The sequence below is a fragment of the Buteo buteo genome, chromosome 2 (genome assembly GCF_964188355.1).
Source record: "Buteo buteo chromosome 2, bButBut1.hap1.1, whole genome shotgun sequence".
In the NCBI taxonomy this organism is placed as follows: Eukaryota; Metazoa; Chordata; class Aves; order Accipitriformes; family Accipitridae; genus Buteo; species Buteo buteo.
In genome coordinates this window covers 49,085,588-49,102,576 of record NC_134172.1, presented here as the reverse complement: position 1 = coordinate 49,102,576, position 16,989 = coordinate 49,085,588, and the positions used below count along the sequence as shown (strand labels likewise).

Below are 16,989 nucleotides of genomic sequence, written 5' to 3'. Positions count from 1 at the left end.
AAAAAAAGCACTTCCAACTGTTTCAAACCAGGCCTGAATGTTAGCGATTTTGACTCTTGACCTTCTGTAGAAAAGGACCTAGTGTTAAATGGCATCTGTGCTGTCAAAAGTACTATTTGGGGGGAACCCACTACTGTTCAGTGCATTCGATCCCTTGAACACCTAAATGGGTGTCTGATTTGGAAAACCACTGACACATGTCTAATTTTTGAAATGTCAGGCACCTGCTGCATGTGCCACTAAATATGGATGTAGAGAAAGGTGATTCTGCAAAAAAATTATGAACTTTGTGACCCACCTCTTTTGAACAGCCCCTTTAAATTAGTTGCAGTCCCAGCTTGGGTGGAAGAAGTAAGTGTTTTAGAAAGTTTACCTTGAAACGCTGGTGAATTGCAGAGGCAGCAGCAGGTTATAATGGGAACAGTTTAAGTCTTGGGTGGGAGAAATCTGAGCTTGCTGGAAACTGCAAGGTCAGCAGTGTTGTGGGTTGCTTACTAAAAAATTCTTCAACGCTGGTGCTATTATGAGAATACTGATAATAAGAGTAGATAAAATTGTCCTTAGCATTTACTGTGTGATGATGATGACATATGTAAAAGGTTTTATGTGTTGGTTTTTAGCCTATAACTGCTTTTATTTCAGATTATATGTGGCAGCAAGAATCTTCCTGCTTGCTATGTACTATCCCATTTAGTTCTAGCCATTCATTTCATTCATTGCATCCCATACATGCCGTGCTTCCATTAAGTGTGATTAATACCAATTTCTCTGCAGCCATTGCCTCAACATGAGTAAGGTGATGACCATATTTCCTCTTCATACAGGATAGTGTCGAGGCAGGGGATAAGGAGACAACTGGAGCTGCTGAGAAAGAAAGCGAGGTACATACGAACAGCCTCAAGAGTGTGGTTGTGCTTTAATATCTTCAATATTTGTCATTTGCACGTCATCAATATGCAGGCTGATACAATGCAACTGTGACCTAGCTGTGGTATCCTAACACTGTACAGATATACCTATAGTTGCGGTATATATTCTAACACCAGAGCACCTCTCATTCAGTGCAGGATATGCCTTAGAAACTGCCTGTTGCAGCAGTATAGAGTGATAAATATCAGGGCAGCAAACAAAGCAGCTCCGTGGTAGGAGGTATAATGCTGTTTCTATTGACATTTGGAAATATGTTGCATAGATTCCCAGTAGCTTTTACACTTTCCATAAATTTGTTTGCCTAGCCTTCCTGCAAACACCTTTATAAAAAGAAAAAAATAATTGATTATTCATTTATTTTTCCAAGCACAATATGCCCTGAACTAAAACAGATATTTGAAAATAATCATGTTACAAATTGTTTGCTAAAGCACAAATTCTGCATCAAGTTAGATACAGTTAAAATCAAATTACAAAGCAACTGAAAAGGTCAGTGACATATTTTAAGCTGTGCATGTGTGGACTCGAATGACTGTATTTTGTTTATGTATCTTCAGAGGTGATAAAACTACTTACCCTGAATCCTTCTATACTAAAGTGAAACTATAACGTGTTCAAATGTCCACAGAGAGCAGCAAAAGAGGAGTGGCTACATACAAAATGCATGGACAGAAGTAGGGACTGAGAAAGAGATTGTAACTTCTAGTTATTAATCACTTAGGATTTGTACCTCGAGGTGCTCACAACCTCCTTTTTGTTGTTATTCATTTTGGTGCCACAATGTATACAAAAAGATCATGAACTGGTCTCATTCACTTTGGTTTCAGAACATGTTAAGTCCGGGTGTCCAAGCTTGGGTTTGTTACCCTGCTGTAAAACAGCATTAGGTCTGCTAGAGTCAAGGATATATCCATGGAAGCGAGTTTGGGACTCTGGTGCGATACTCCTCACCAGTGCTGCCACATCCACGTAGAAAACCTTGGCATTACACTAGCAAGAAGGTACAGGCCAGGAGTGGTAGATCAAGCCCAGCTTGGTTTTGACACAGTGCAAGAGAGTGTTGCGTTGCTTCTCTAGCATTGGCTCGTCATTCCTAAAAAGTCTGGTCCAAGAAGAAAAGTGCAAGAAATTCCTCACTATCCTGTGAGCACCAAGACTAAGTCTTTGAAATCTTTTCTGCTTTTTTCTAATACCACTTGTCCTTATAAAGTTGAGGTCTCTTATCTGGTGAGTTTGACTCTGTGTTCTGTTTAAAATAGCAGTATTACTGCATGCAGAAGAGCTGCCATAAGGGGTCAAGCTATTTGCTAAGCTGCTATCTGGCCTCCAGTGGACGGTCATCCCTTTGATACTGTAACTTGCATAACAAATTCTTCAGTACTACCCCAAAAGTCTTCCAAGACTTTGCAAGCAATTGATGTATTCCCTAAAGCATGGTGATTAGTTCTTCTTGGCAATATATTAGCTAGCTTACCTGCAATTATAATCAATTGTCATAAAAATTACCCAGTCCTTTTCTAAATCCAGCCATGGGGTGAGATCTTCAGCTCTGGAAAACTGGAGTAGCTCAGGGAGCCCCTCTGGCAGACCCCCAGCAGCAGGCTCAGTACCTGTCCTTCTGCTCTCCCTGGGCTCGTTCTTGCTGCTGCCGAATCTGTAGCATTGTGTTGAGCTGACAGCAATGTTAAAGAGTCAAGAGTGCAACCGAGTGAATCAGCTGCATCTTGGGTGAAGAAGCATTCATTTCTGCTGCAATTAAAACAGTCAAGTGGTTCTTCTGTCACAGCCCTCATTATACTGGGTGACCGGTTCTTTGTCCCCTGTGTGGTTGGTATAATGGGACAACTGTCCAAATTTCAATAATACTGCTAGATAGATCTAATTTGAAATACTATTAGACAGTCTAATATTATTGATGACCTATGGAGAAGAGATTTGTAGGATTGGTTTTCAATATGAAGTAAGGTAATACAGGTAACTATATCTGCAAGTATGTGGTTCCCCATAGCTGGGTATGAATTCAATGGGATGAGCCTCCCTCTTTTTTTTTATTTTCTGTACTAATCAAATATATTTGAGGCTGATAGTGAGGTTCATTCTGTGCTACCTCACATGCATTTTTGTAAAAGCTTTTTTTAATCATCTAGTTTGCATTGGTTTTGTACTCTTAAGACACAATAACAAATGATTATGCAAGTGTGAGCTGTGGTATACATTCAGTGACTCATGGCTACAGACTGTGAAAGCGTCACCCTTTCACTGCGGAGCATTTGGAAGCTGATTCATGTAAATTAGTATTCTTCTCTGTAGTGAAATAAAATGGGCTATACAAATCCAATAAATAGAAAAGAAGAGTTGATCCTAATCAACAGACAGCAAGATCAATTTCTTCAGCATGCTGTTAGAAGTGCATGGTATAAAATCAATCTGATATGCACTCTGTTACCCTCTTTCCTACTAGCCTCTTCCAGGGCTTTTACACTTATCATTTATTTGAGTATCTTCATGGGTCAAGACTGCTAAAATTGGTAATACTATGAGTGGCAGGCTTGCATGCCTTGCAAGTCACAGGAGAAGATGTCAACATCTGTCCGTGTCTTTTGATGTTACTTGTTTTTATGGTAGGGTATCCTTCAGCAGCAGCATTTTCAATTTAAACTAAAGCTTCTCCAGTGATTTCTACAAACCCTATAGTATTTTGTGTCGTCAGGGACTCCAGAAGAATTTCTTTAGCACATCAATTAATAGCAGTGAATAGGAGTAGTGCTGAAAATTAGATATTGCTAGAAAAAAGAAAAAAAAAATGCCTCAAGAGTGCCCCTGAACAATTGCAGGTAGTTCAAGTTGAGTACATATAGCTGAGTTAGCTTGGTTTCCCATGGAGGAAACATCAAACTGAGGAAACAAAGAGCATCAGGCTGTTAACTGGAGATCAGAGATATTTCTGCTAATTGTAGCTTGACATTGGTACCTAGAAAACAATTTTTCTTCAGTGTTTTTACTTTATCCTTGTGCTATCTGCTGTACATTAAAAATTACATGTTGAAGCTAATTGGATTAACAGAATAAGTTCTGTCATTTACCTTCCACCTTCCAACTGTTAAGATTAATCCACTGTAAGTATATATCCAATATGCTACTGTAAGCATATACCAGTATATACCAATACAAATGTTAGTGTGATATATAAATTACAACAACAGTCTCTGCTGGATTAAGGATTCAACATTGATCTATAGACAGGTGCTTTTCTATCCATCTTTCAAGAACTGGAACAAAATATGCATTAACTTTTCAACATGGACTGATCACACATGGTTCAGTCATATCCGGACTGAAGGGGCTTTTATGTATGTTTCTTTTTTTTAATGCTGACCTAGCTATAGATCTTTATGGTTATATTTTTTTTCTGATATCTGACAAAATCTGAAGATTTCTGATCTTTATCCAGCTGTAGAAATATATTTGCTTCTGCTGATACAGCCCGATTTCTCTCTGTTAGAAAGGAGTTAGAATGTAATTAAGGCAATATTTTGAAGCCAGCCAAGGTCTAGAGATAGGTGATGGTAGCTAGAGAACACTTGGAGCCTCTTCCCAAGAACAGACTCCACTAGCAGGGTCCTGTGGACCCCTGGACAGCTTGCAAGCTCCTCCTCCTCAGCAGAAACCTGTGGTGAATTCCTTCCACAATACAGCTCGAAGGCAAGAGAAGGAAAATGTACTAGAGCCTTGGCAAACTGTTACTCCACTAGTAACACCTGAGGACTCTGCTAAGTGGTGCCTAGTGAGGTTTCACGAATGTCTGTCTCCCACCTGCTAATCAGCTTCCCTGCACAAGCTTGCCCTCAGTGCTGCTCTGCCCCACAAATCAAGAGGAACTCTAAGGAAAGCAAGGCTGTGGGTTGGCACCACCCAGGGAGGTCGCAGAGCAGAGGCTGGTTCATGGTGTCTCCAGCAGATACCCAGAACTCATATCCTGAAAGGTCCCTCCCTCCTGTTTGTAGGTGGTACCTGTCACCGAGGGGGCTGCGGCAGCAGAAGACGGTGCGGCTGTGGCAGCAGGAGCTGGTGCTGCTACCACTGAGCAGGAGGGTGTTGCTGAAGGTGACAAACCTCAGGGAGAAGAAAAGGAGGCTGACGTGTCTCAGGTAACTCATGTCGGTGCATGGGAGAGTGTGTTAGGGGAATCAGGACAGATTTAGCAGCCCGAGAAAGGCAAGGCTGCTGCAGCTCTGTGCCCCCAGGTCCAACCAGTAGCAACGCTGAGGCTCTCCTGGGATAGCCCTGGAGTGACCCACACCTTTCTTCTGAGTCCTTAATTTGGGTTGTGCCTGCCTTTGTGCCCCTGTGCTCCCTTGGGCTTGCGGAGATGGGACTTGATGGACTGATGGCTCCTGTGATGGACCTGGGAGCAGCATGGGCAGGGTATTGTTTGGGCTCCCCCTCCTGCCATTGCCTCTCTGTGCTTCTCTGTGGAGATGAGCTTTATCACATAACCTAACCGGGCTTTCTGGAGAAATAGGCAGAGAAAGTAATGGATTTTTCTTGTTTCCTGGCACCACGTCCTATCAATAGCATTACTTTGTGTTATGTAAATCATGGTGGTCAAGCTATATATCTGTATCTGGCCTGCTGCCTTTTCTTCTGCAACCTCTGAGGGGCCAGGGAACAGCTACTAGAGCAGACCCTGCAGCTGGGCAGCCAGTTGCCACCTCCTGTCATTGCACGTTGTATTTCTTCTGTGCACCAGAATAGGATGGTCTGGCAGAGGACCTGTGAACATGTTCTTTTCAGGTTGGATTCTCCAACAAGTTTCATTAAATGCTTTTTATCCTAGGCTTCATTATTGGTCAGGTGCTACCTACTTAGTCTTTTTGCTTTCTCTGCTCCCAGTTACATTGTTGTAAATCAGGAGAAATCCTCTCAATCAGTCAAAGAAAAAGGTCATGTTTCCTTCTTTCTTCACCTTTATATCATTATTACCCTGCTGACTTGAATTCCCAAAGAAATATAGGACAGTGACTCCTGGAACTTGTGGCTTAACCCAAACCCACCCAAAGTTAAGAGCAGGGTGGAGGAGAAAGGTTGCTAATTTCCATGCACACTGAAAATGAAACCCAAACAACCTGCAGAGCATTTTTATTATTTAGTGCAATGATTTGTGGTAATGTGGAAAGTAGACTTTGGAGGACTGAGGGGAACAGGGAAAACAGGGAAGGGATTACTCCTTAACATTCTTGCACAAGTACTATTTCTTTTCTTAATGTAAGAATCCACTGTGGAGAAGAAAGAAATCCCCATTCCCATATATGCCCCGTGCAATAAACAGACAATTGTGTTTTTCTGCTTGAAATAAAGTACTAAATACTCTTGTGGTGCTTTTGTGGGTTTTTTGGTTTTTTCCCCAGGAAAAGGTCAGCAGCATCCCTTCAGTAGTAATAGAGCCAGCATCAAACAACGAGGGGGAGGGAGAAGAACATGACGTCATCGTGAATGAGTCCAAAGATGCTGCAGCAGAGATGGGCACTCAGGGCGCTGACACTTCTCCCAGTGAAACTTCCCAAGCTGGAAGTGAGCAGAAACCCGCTAAAGAAATCCAGGCTGCACCTTCTCAAGAGCAGCCTGTTCCAGCAGAAGACACAGCTTCTGCGATGCCACCCGGCTTTCTTTTTAAGGTCTGCTTCTTCATTCTTTTAGACATCCCTTCAGATCTGTGGATGTGTCTGTCTGCACAGGTAGTGTGATGATTTCTTGAGGCCAAAGGATGCTTAGTTTAACAGCCAGACACATGCACACACAAATACACACAAACACAACTTTAACATTGTGTTGTTGCTTCATACATGAAGTCTGAGAAGATATATTTTCTGCACACGGTTGTTGCTGTGCATATCCCTATGTAGCTGTAAGACTCACTGAAGTACAAGAACCCTTTCATCTCACCAAATTACTACTGAAAATTAACATATTGAGTAAAACTGTATTGCCACAGACTTAGTCAGCAATATTGTGTGATATATGCTAACAATATATCTGATATACTAACAATATATTTGATCTTTAAGGTCCCTTCCAACCCAAACCATTCCATGATTCTATGCATATCAGAAAATAGCATTTTTCTGGCCTGAAAATCTATAGTGGAAGTTCTGGTTCTATTGAAACCCATGGGACTTCTATAATTCACAGTAATGAAGCCAAGATGTCATTCTGTGACTTTAGTAATATTATAGTTATAAACTGTTAGGGTAATCAAACAGAAAAGTTTAACGAGGCATAAAAGAAATTCTCTCCTTGGCTGCCAGCACCCCTAGGGTTTCCTGGTTCACAAGGTTCTCTGATAATGCTTCTCACTTCAGAATCAGTGAGCAGCAGAAAAGCTCCTTGAGGATGGATGAACTTTACATGCTTCCTATTATAATTTGCATAGTTCAAACTAATTAGTCCCATAGCACTCCATAAGTATGCCATTCTTCTTGGTCTATTCTCATTGCTCAATATTTTCAGCAAACTTTGAGAATAACATAAAGGTGAGGCTGAGCAGTATCATGCAATTCTGACTCAGACATGCTGACATAGTTCACCTTTTGTTTTTCCTCACACTCTCTTGGGTCAGACATAAATAAGGAGAAGCAGAATATATAACCATCTGGTTCTTGATGCCATTTTCCTTCATTATTGCACAGTTACCATGGAACTGGCTGTGCTTTGAGAAAATTAGAATAGCATATCTCTTAAGGAGGTAGAACCATTTAGTTAAAATGGTCTGTTCACAATGACATGCTGATCCTGCCAATGTTTTAATAATCACCCCTTTGAAAGACAGATATTTTTGGCATACCCATCTGCCAGTAAATGGGAGCTCTTTCCAGGGCAGGCATTAAGTAGTGTTCCCATTACTCGCCTCTTTGATCACCTGTTGAAATGGGTGCTGTACGTCCCCCTCAAATTTCCATGGATGTTTACAGCAAGAATAATATCCAGTGGTCCCAACATGAGAATGGGAGAGAGTCTGAAATATTCGTTCCTGGGAGTCTTTCCCAATTTTACTTGCAAAATCCTGCCACCCCTCTCTCAGATCTAGTAATGATAGTGGGGAATGAAAGAAAGTTCCTTACACAGAAGGAATAAAGGTGGCAGGACTTGTCCAAGAGGCAGGACTTGTGGGGTGTTGCAGTATCATCTGTCCTTGAGATCCTGTAACCTTGGGAAAGGATCTTAGGTTTCCTGTGGTAGCCTCAGGAAGACTTACTTTGTCCCTGCTTCTAAGCATATGAATACAAAACTTTGACATGAATCAGTGTCAACATTAATGATTTGAATGTACCTGTCTATAGCCACATTTGCATAAAGAAGGCACATTGTTCTTTTTTTTTTCTGCAATATAGATTTAACAGATAATTCTGTTGAGAAAATATCTCCATTTAGATCATGTCTATATGTTCGGTGTTATTTTCTTCAGGTTGAAGTTCTACACGATTTCGAGGCAGCTAACAGTGATGAGCTGAATTTAAAACGAGGAGATATTGTACTAGTAATTCCTTCTGAGACCACAGCTGATCAGGTAAAAACATGTAGTTCTTTCTTTTGTTGACATTTTTCTTTCTCTCAGCTTTTTTCTCACAGATTATAGTTAATGGGAATGGGTGTTCAAAATGTCATTACTGTTAGAAAACGTGAAGATTTTGTCTTTGTACTTGGTTTCATTTCAGACTAAGTAGCACAGTTGGCTGCAGCTAAAGTTCCAGATATATGCTACTAGCAGTATCCAACATAAGCGTATTTTCTAGGGCTTTTTTTATGCTACTTCGTGGTGGATTTTATACAGGCACACATGTACACAAAGACTTAATACAGAAGATGACTTACCAATTGTGCATTATGTTGCTATATATCATCTTGTCTTAATGTTGCAGTAGAATTGATTACATGGTCCCTAGATGTTCACAGTTCTTACATGTGAATTCGGAGAAATAATACAAATTCACCCACAGAGAGCACTGGCACTTCACACAAATTGTGCTGTCCTACAGCCAAAATGTATGGAGATGCTGGTATGTGTGCTGCATGCCTCTACAGCTAACTCTGCCCTCTGGAAGCCTGAACCTGAATTAAACAACAGTTTAATTTCATATAAGACATCTAATTTTGTTTTAACAGTGCATTTCAGGTGAATTTTTAAACCATTTTATTCCATGTGTTAAATTGAATTACAGTGACGTGAATTGATTTTTGGCCACTGCTTTAAAAGAGAAGACCATCCTGCACACTGTTAGCACCAGCTACTTTGCAGGCATCTGTTAGTGCCAGTAGTATTGGTGAAAAGTCTCCCATTGATTTGGGGGTTGAGAAGTGGGGGACTGGATCCTGTCTAGTCACGTAGCTAAGACCACTGCTCTGAATGAAGAGTATTTCTTAAAATAGGTCTAAATACTAATGCCCTAAGCACATATGAGTGCTGGGGACTCTATTTGAAATTGTTTTGATGGTGATGCTGTCCAAAGGTAGGTAATAACCAGTGTTCATCATCTCAGCTGAGCTTTCTTTTAATACAAGAAACAAGTAATTGGTTTTTGTGTTTGTGTTTCTTTTTTTTTATTTCAGAATAAAAGATTATTTTTTTCAGCAGAGCACTTTGCTCTTTTTATGGGGATAGATTCTGTTATCCTTACTCAAATTATACTGTGTCTTACTTCATGGGCAGTTCAACTGATTTCATTGTCAGTATTTGCAGAATAGGACGCTGCTGTAAGGATAGCAAAATCTGCTCTCTTGTCTTCAGTCTGTTTTTCTTAGGATGTTATGTATTAAATATGCTTAATCTTCACTTGGTGAATCCATGAAATATGTTCTTCTCTTGTGGTGTGCATCGAAATTCCATTAGCATTAATTGGAGTAAATTGTGTGCAATGATGGAGAAAATAAACCTTTATGTATTCATGTTTCTGAAACCATTCTGGTAATATCTTTATTACTCAGTATATATTTGCCCTTCATGTTTAACATCACTATAAAGTTTAATATTTTTGTCCTTTGCCAGGTACTTTGTTGATTTATATAGAGTCTTTTTATCTTTGTTATTCTTTATTCTCCTTCAAAATTGACCTGTCTAAAACCATAATTCTAATATAGCTGATAACATCAGCCTGTGTTCCCCATTTGAAGCAAACCAGTCCCACCCAGTGGCTTCAATTTTTCCATTAGTCTTGAGTTGAAGTTATTATCCAGTAAAACTGTTCATTCCTTCAGACAGTGTATGCTGCCTGTGCTAGAAAGCTGCAGTTCCTCTCTCCTTTCTCTCAGATATTCCATGTGCTTCAAAAACATGTCCCCAGTTACATGTACCCAGCCAATGCCATACATAAGCTGTATCTGCTTTAATGATGTTTATTTTGGGGCAGAGAGCCAGTACACCACCACATGCAGCCACTGAGCAATCATGGCTTGGTGGTGTATGTGAAGTTCTCTTCAAGGTACTCTATCTCCTTGGGTACCCTTTGTGTAATAAAAATATGGCAGCATTTGAAATTCTGTTTGTCATGGCTTTACTCTGGCTCCTGTTCCTGAAAGGAACAAAGCATGGAGTTGCTGAGTTAGTGAGATGAGAATAGGTTGATCATTTTCAAAAATACTGAATTGATTTTATTCTAGGTAGAATTGATCACACTGAAGAGAACCCAGCACTTTCTAATAAGAAATCTCTCTCTTGATTGCATGGACTGCTGGTGATTTGTTTGCCATTTTGCATGTCAAATTCTGGTTTAGGTTTGCAGGAGTTTTTGGAAAAATAATTGCATATTAACTAAGTTTGAGCTTCTAGAGATAGTAATTCAGCGATTATAAGAATTGTTATTTCTTCTGCCTGCTGATATATGAACGAGAGAAAAGAACTCCATGAGGAAAAAATTCAGATTGAAAACTATTTTTTTTCCCCCCATCTATGTTATTGTGTAATATTTCTGGCCCACTGCTATGTTCTTATTGTGCAAGTGTGCCAATATTATTGTGGCAACTTTGAAAAAGTCTCAACAGAAGTTTGCACAAATGCAGATCTGGTGTAATTAATACTGGGTGACCTGGAAGACTGATTATCCAGTTTTGAGTTCAGCTAAGCATTAGATAGGCTAAAGGCCATACAGTATGCTCACAGTCACTTGGTCTCACAAAATTGTGGTCTGGCAGAACAGAGAAAACAGTCTTTGCAAAATCAGAGGCTGCTTTTTAACCAAAGCACCAAATCTTTTAGCCATGTGACTCTGAAACGTCTTCAGGTCTGAAGCTCATGGCAAGGAAGGGGGGAGACCTGAAGTTTAAGAGACTCTCTGTTTTTCCTTGCAGGAGGCTGGCTGGTTGACAGGCATTAAGGAATCCGAGTGGCTTCAGTACAGAGATGCAAATAGTTATAAAGGACTTTTCCCAGAGAACTTCACACGCCATCTGGAGTAGTTCTCCGCTCCGGCAGGCGAATGTGGTACAAAGCTCAGTCAGTAGGTTTTTAACCTCTTTGAAACACAGGAGCCCACCTTTTTGTAGTTTAAGCTGTTAATGGTTTACAGACTGGTGCCAGACAAAGCTTGTTGAAACATATCAAAATGAGCATGAATGCGAACAGTTAAGCTAGCAATTTCTGAAGCAGTACATGAAAAAAAATCAAATAAAAAAGAAATGTCCTTATTTGTTCACATGTATGTGGCAACAGGTTTGTTTGTGCTTTGTCAGAGCTATGGTGATCCTGTATTTGGTCCTTTCCCATGAAATCTGAAATTAGCCTCCTCAATACCAAAACCTTAACTTCTCTGCACTAAGTGTATTGTATTGAGTTGCACTGCAGAAGATTTAATTAGTTATCCTGTAGTAATGAGGTCAAACTATTATAAGTTTCATGTGTTTAAAAAAATAATTAACTGCTGCAACGTTTTTCAATGTTATTTTGGACATGCATAATATATATACACACAAGAACTTATATGTGTATATATAAGTGCATATGGATATATATGCATTTTCACAACTTCATTGTAGTTCTTTGGCTGTGTAGTATCATCAGTACACGCATTGCTCTTTCACTGTCTGGCATTACAGGAAATGGTTTTGTTCTAAAGCAAAACTAGCTGCTCCATTGCCAAAACATGATACAGTATCTGTGTTTGTAATGTGAAATTTTCATTCTGAGATGATGAATAACATCATGTTCAAAGCTGCTAAACCTTTGAGAAGGCATGGCTCAGTCTCCTCTTCCAGCTGCAGTAGTTACAATGAGATAGTCTGGAGGGGGAGCTGTTATGATGCTAATCTATACTTTTTTATTTAATTGGCTGAATAAATTTAAAAAAAGAAACAGAACTAATCTCTGAGAAGAAATAAACACAATATATTTTCACTATATGTATTTATGCAGCATACCTTCACAGATCCTTTTAAAATAAGATATATAATGTATCCTGTATCAAAAAGTCATCTGTAACTTACGTTTTCCAGTGCTGTGTCATTAAAAATAAACCTTTGATCCAAAGAAGCTGTTTCATCTGTGGTGCTTTTGAAGTTTTGTAATATTGAAGTTCATATGGTTTATATGTTGTATTAGAGAATCTAATGTTAATTTAATACCTCTTTTTCCAAAGGAACACAGCATAACAGGTGCACTTGCTCTCAACCCTAGTTGTGGCCAGAGCTTCAAAAGGTCTGAACCCCAGCTTAGCACATCTCCTAGCTGCTCCTCCTGTTCTAGACTCTGACTGCCAGCTAATATCTGTCCACAAGCGCCAAGGGAGCTTGTCTGTGTATGACTATCACTCAACTGAAGATTGCTACCTCTCAGTAATTTTTCACTTGTCCATTTTCTTTGTGTAGAAAGAAAGTTCTCCATGAATCTGCCCTATTTGCTGATGCATAGAAGCTGCAAATATTTAGGAGCAGCTACATTTTCCTAGCAATTGAGTTATTTTTCATGATATTTTGGATGGGGGCTCGTTTTGTGTACAAATGGTATGTGTTTCTGCTCTATTTATAATTTCTCAGATTTCAGTTGAAGAAACAGTGTTTTTGTTGCTCTGGAAGAGGAGGAAAGTTGGTTTGTCTCTTTTTCAGAATACACTAGCTTTCAAAAGCAAGTCTAACGATAGCTGTGTTCTGTGAAATAGCTGAATGGCTCAACTGTGATAGCTGGGATTTTGGCTTTGAAATGTCACAATGAGCAATCAGAGTCTAAGGAGGTTGCAGGAAAGCTCTTTGATTTTCTGTTCATTCCTTTAACAGGTTTGGCAGTCAGTAGTGATCCAGGGCCAAGAATCTTATCAAGGAAACAACTTTCTTTTGGTTTTGGTGTGTTACAATAAATTCCAGACTCCAATGCACCACTTTGAGGTGGTCATAATAACCTATTACACCTGATTTGTGGTGAGGCTCTGATGACCTCCAGGCCAGTTTCCTGCTTAACTACATCTCAACACTTGCATTTCAGTAATAGCTCCTCTACAGATGACTGCAACAGACCAGTACTGGACGATGGAGCCTCAGTTTCCCTGTGGACACCATATCACTTCTTCTTTGACTGGGGCCTACAATCAAATGAGACTGTCATGCGTGACAGCTGTAACCCTAAAGAAGCAGAGGATGCTATGATCAGCCCAAAGCATTTTTTACCAGAGCTGATTGTGTGTAGTTACCTTTATGCCCTCTTGGTGCTAGAAGTACCAAAGTCAAAGTCAACACCCTTGGCCTTGATTCTTCTAATGTCCTTGATACCAGTCAATGTGCCAAATCCACTGGTAAGGGGTTTGCAGCACACTTGAGGTTGTATGTAGATAGGAAAGGTCTCTGGTCCACAGCAAAGAGCTTTCATGGTTTCTTCTGACATGCTCTTCAGAAATACTTCTTGACTCTACTCTTCATTTCTTAATTCCACCTCAGTATAAAGAAAAGTATAATTTCAAAAACCATCAAATGTCCACATCTTGCTGCAAGGACTGTTGTTATTTGCTGGCAATAAGAAGATGTACCGATAATGTCCCAAAAGCCATGCTATTACACGATGCCTGTGTCATTTAAGTGCTGCAGATTACTGTAGATATAGCATATCATTCTGACATTAAGTATGTCTTCATATCTCACGCACACCAGAGCTAGAAAGCAAATAGATGTCTTGCAGGAAGGATGAGAAGAATTATTAATGTTATATCTTCAGAATTCCTTTTCCATATACTCAGATGATAGATATTAAAGGAAGGACATTGATAAGTTAGCCAGAATGATAATTTTCCTAATTTTCCCTTCTAAAGAAGCAGTTCATCAATAGAAATGTATTTATCATTTTGGGTTAACAGCTGTTTCTCATATTCAATTTTGTCTTACTCTAGTTTTGTTAGTTAGTCAGACTTACCTCTCAGGCACTTTGATATCTGCAGCTCCTGAGATGAGTAGCGTAAAATAAGTGTATGTCTCTGTGATCTATAGAAGCTTATTCTAGGGCAAGCAAGGGAAATTCTTTCCAGTATGTACTGCTGTTACATACCAGTGATACCCTCCCCCCGGCGTTATATTAGCCCAGAATTATTTCTCCCTTTTCTTGGATTTTTCTGATGAACACATTGGTCTTGGCAAATTACCAAATTTCATGCTTTGGGAATGATTGTAAAACAATAACCCATTGTATCTTGGTTTCTCTAAAGACTTATTTATGCCTAAGATAGATAGATAGCACACACTACTAACCTTGTACAGCACCTATAATTTCTAATTCTACATAAAATGAACCCTTGAAAGATTTAGGGATGCAATCTCCTGATCCCGCAGGCTGATTATGCATGGTGTGGCCTTGGAAGTAAGACAAAATAACTGAAGGTGGAGGAACATCTCATGAGAGTGAACAAATAAATTGTGTATTTGCAGCTCATCTACCTGGTTTACAGCCTTTCATGACTAATGAAAAATGCATAAGCTGAATGACACTTCTGTCCCTTTTCTTCTCCTCCTCCTCCTCCTCTCCCCACCTTGCTCCACCTCTTCCAGACCTCACAGCTGGGTGCATCTGTCCCCACCGCAAGAAGAGGGAGGGGAAGCTGGGGGGGTATGGTCCTACACAGATTGCGTGGCATTTGATTCTAGGATGCTCTCATTACTGATGCCCTAATGCCAGAAAGATGTGGAATAAATCATAGTTTATTAAGCTCATGCTTAATGAAAATTTCTTAGTGTCTTGCTGACACAAAGGCATCAAAAGAAAGTCACCAGGACGGGTAGGTTAGATGGGTGAGGTTGGGAAAGAGCAGCCACTGGCTGTAGGAGCAGTTTAAAAGGCTCTCCCCTCTTGCACGCCCATGTGCAGGCAGACCATGAGCAAGTATTAGAGCTGTAGTAGCTGGATGTACCACAGTAGCCTCCAAATCACCACAGTTTGCTGCTGGAAGGACAAAATCTGATTTTACTGTTAGTTTTTAAAACAGATTTAAAAGATCTGTCTTTTTGTATTTAAAACACTAAGGTGACAGTTGATGAAACACCAATCAGTAAGCCAACCCCCGGCTGCAGGAAGTAGTTAGGTCGATTAATTAGGCAAGGTCACATTCCTGAAAGCTGTGCAATAGAGCGTGAAGGTTTTTTTCCAGCCGGCTGTAGTCAGCAGTTAGCTCTGATGTGCTCTCTGGTGGCAAGATGTTTGCTGCAAGCCAGGGGACTGCAATGGACTTGGTGCAAGCAAGCCAGTGACACTACATGGCAGCCACTTTGCTTCTGTTTTAAACCCCAGCTCTTTCTGGAGTAAGGAAATCCTGTTTAATTAGGAAGAGGAATTTTAGGAAATGGCATGTTCTCTCTCAGTCCAAGTTCAGAATTAGAGGATATGTATGAAGTGGGCTATGGTTTTGGACTCAGCATCTCGCTAAATGTATAGACGTATGATGAGACAGTCACTTTCCAAAGATTCCTCTCTCAGATTGTCATCCATGTGATTGCAGCTCTGATGCTATCTTTCTGTGTACCGTGTCTCCAGCAGCATTTGATATACATCTGTGTTTCTCTGGCATGGATCTCTTCACTCTGACCTGTTTAATCAGCACAGAAGCATCATATGGGGAAAACTGCAGTGCTTTCCAAATGTAAATGTCTCCTGTAATCGACAGGAAGACCTCATAATTAGCATCAATTCAGGAAAAAAAAAAATAATCCCAAAGGGACTTGTGCTGCATATTCAGATGCTTAACAGCAGTTAAAGGAAACTTTAATGAAAGAAAATACCCAGACAGTAGTAAAAGTGCAGCTCTGTGCATATACATGATTTCTGCCCAGCCACAGGCACTAAATAAAATGCCGAGAACAGCAAAGTAGCTTGTAGGCACCAGAAGGAGTCTTCAGGAGTCAGTAAGACCCACATCTGCTGAAGAGGGTCAGCAAATGCATATGTCCTCAACCTGGTTTTAGAGGAGCAAAGAGGCTGGGGTCTCTTTTGGTGCTGTCAGAGCACAGGCTTTGGTACAAGCCAGGCTAACCCCAGGTTGCTAATAGTGCCTCTACATTTGCCTAGACAGACTGCATGTAGTACAAGGTATAATTGGACCAAGAACATCACATCAAACCACTGGAAAGTTAAATAGTTATATACTTGAATTATTACATTTCCAAGGCACATGCTACAAAGAAGGTGAAGGTACTCCAGGCTTCCTATACTTCATTTATTTCAGGTAATTATTCATAAGAAAGACAAATTCTCTATATAAGTTTTTAAATTTAAACACATTGAGCTGCAATGGAAGGAAAACTCTGGCTGTGTGTCAGTGAATAAAAAAACCCATGTAATCCTGAGAAATAAGCTGTGTGGGTTAAGACAAAGTTGCCAAATGGGAAGGTCACACAAAATTCTGTCTCTCTGTGGCTAAAATCTGACAGCCCTCATACCTCGCACAGTGCTGTGACTCCTAAGATCTTGTAGAGATATAAATGAAAGTGGAAATTGTCCATAGTCATTGGCAGGGATTCAAAACACTATTTTAAGCCTATGAGATATTTTATAGGAGAGGCTGTATAAATGCTGAGAATCTTCAGGTATCTCCTAGGCCAAGAAAGAAC

At 40.1% G+C, this 16,989-nt stretch overlaps 1 protein-coding gene across 1 annotated transcript in view; it reads left to right on the top strand.

Moving 5' to 3' along the window:
• The window catches only part of AMPH (amphiphysin), a 122,167-nt gene extending 110,482 nt beyond the window's left edge, over nucleotides 1–11,685 (top strand). The window contains exons 20-24 of the mRNA XM_075022508.1: nucleotides 825–881; nucleotides 4,935–5,078; nucleotides 6,339–6,605; nucleotides 8,393–8,494; nucleotides 11,269–11,685. Coding sequence (XP_074878609.1) covers nucleotides 825–881; nucleotides 4,935–5,078; nucleotides 6,339–6,605; nucleotides 8,393–8,494; nucleotides 11,269–11,376 — 678 coding nt within the window. The 3' untranslated portion in view covers nucleotides 11,377–11,685. The remainder of the gene's footprint in view (nucleotides 1–824; nucleotides 882–4,934; nucleotides 5,079–6,338; nucleotides 6,606–8,392; nucleotides 8,495–11,268) is intronic.
• Nucleotides 11,686–16,989: the final 5,304 nt, after the last annotated feature.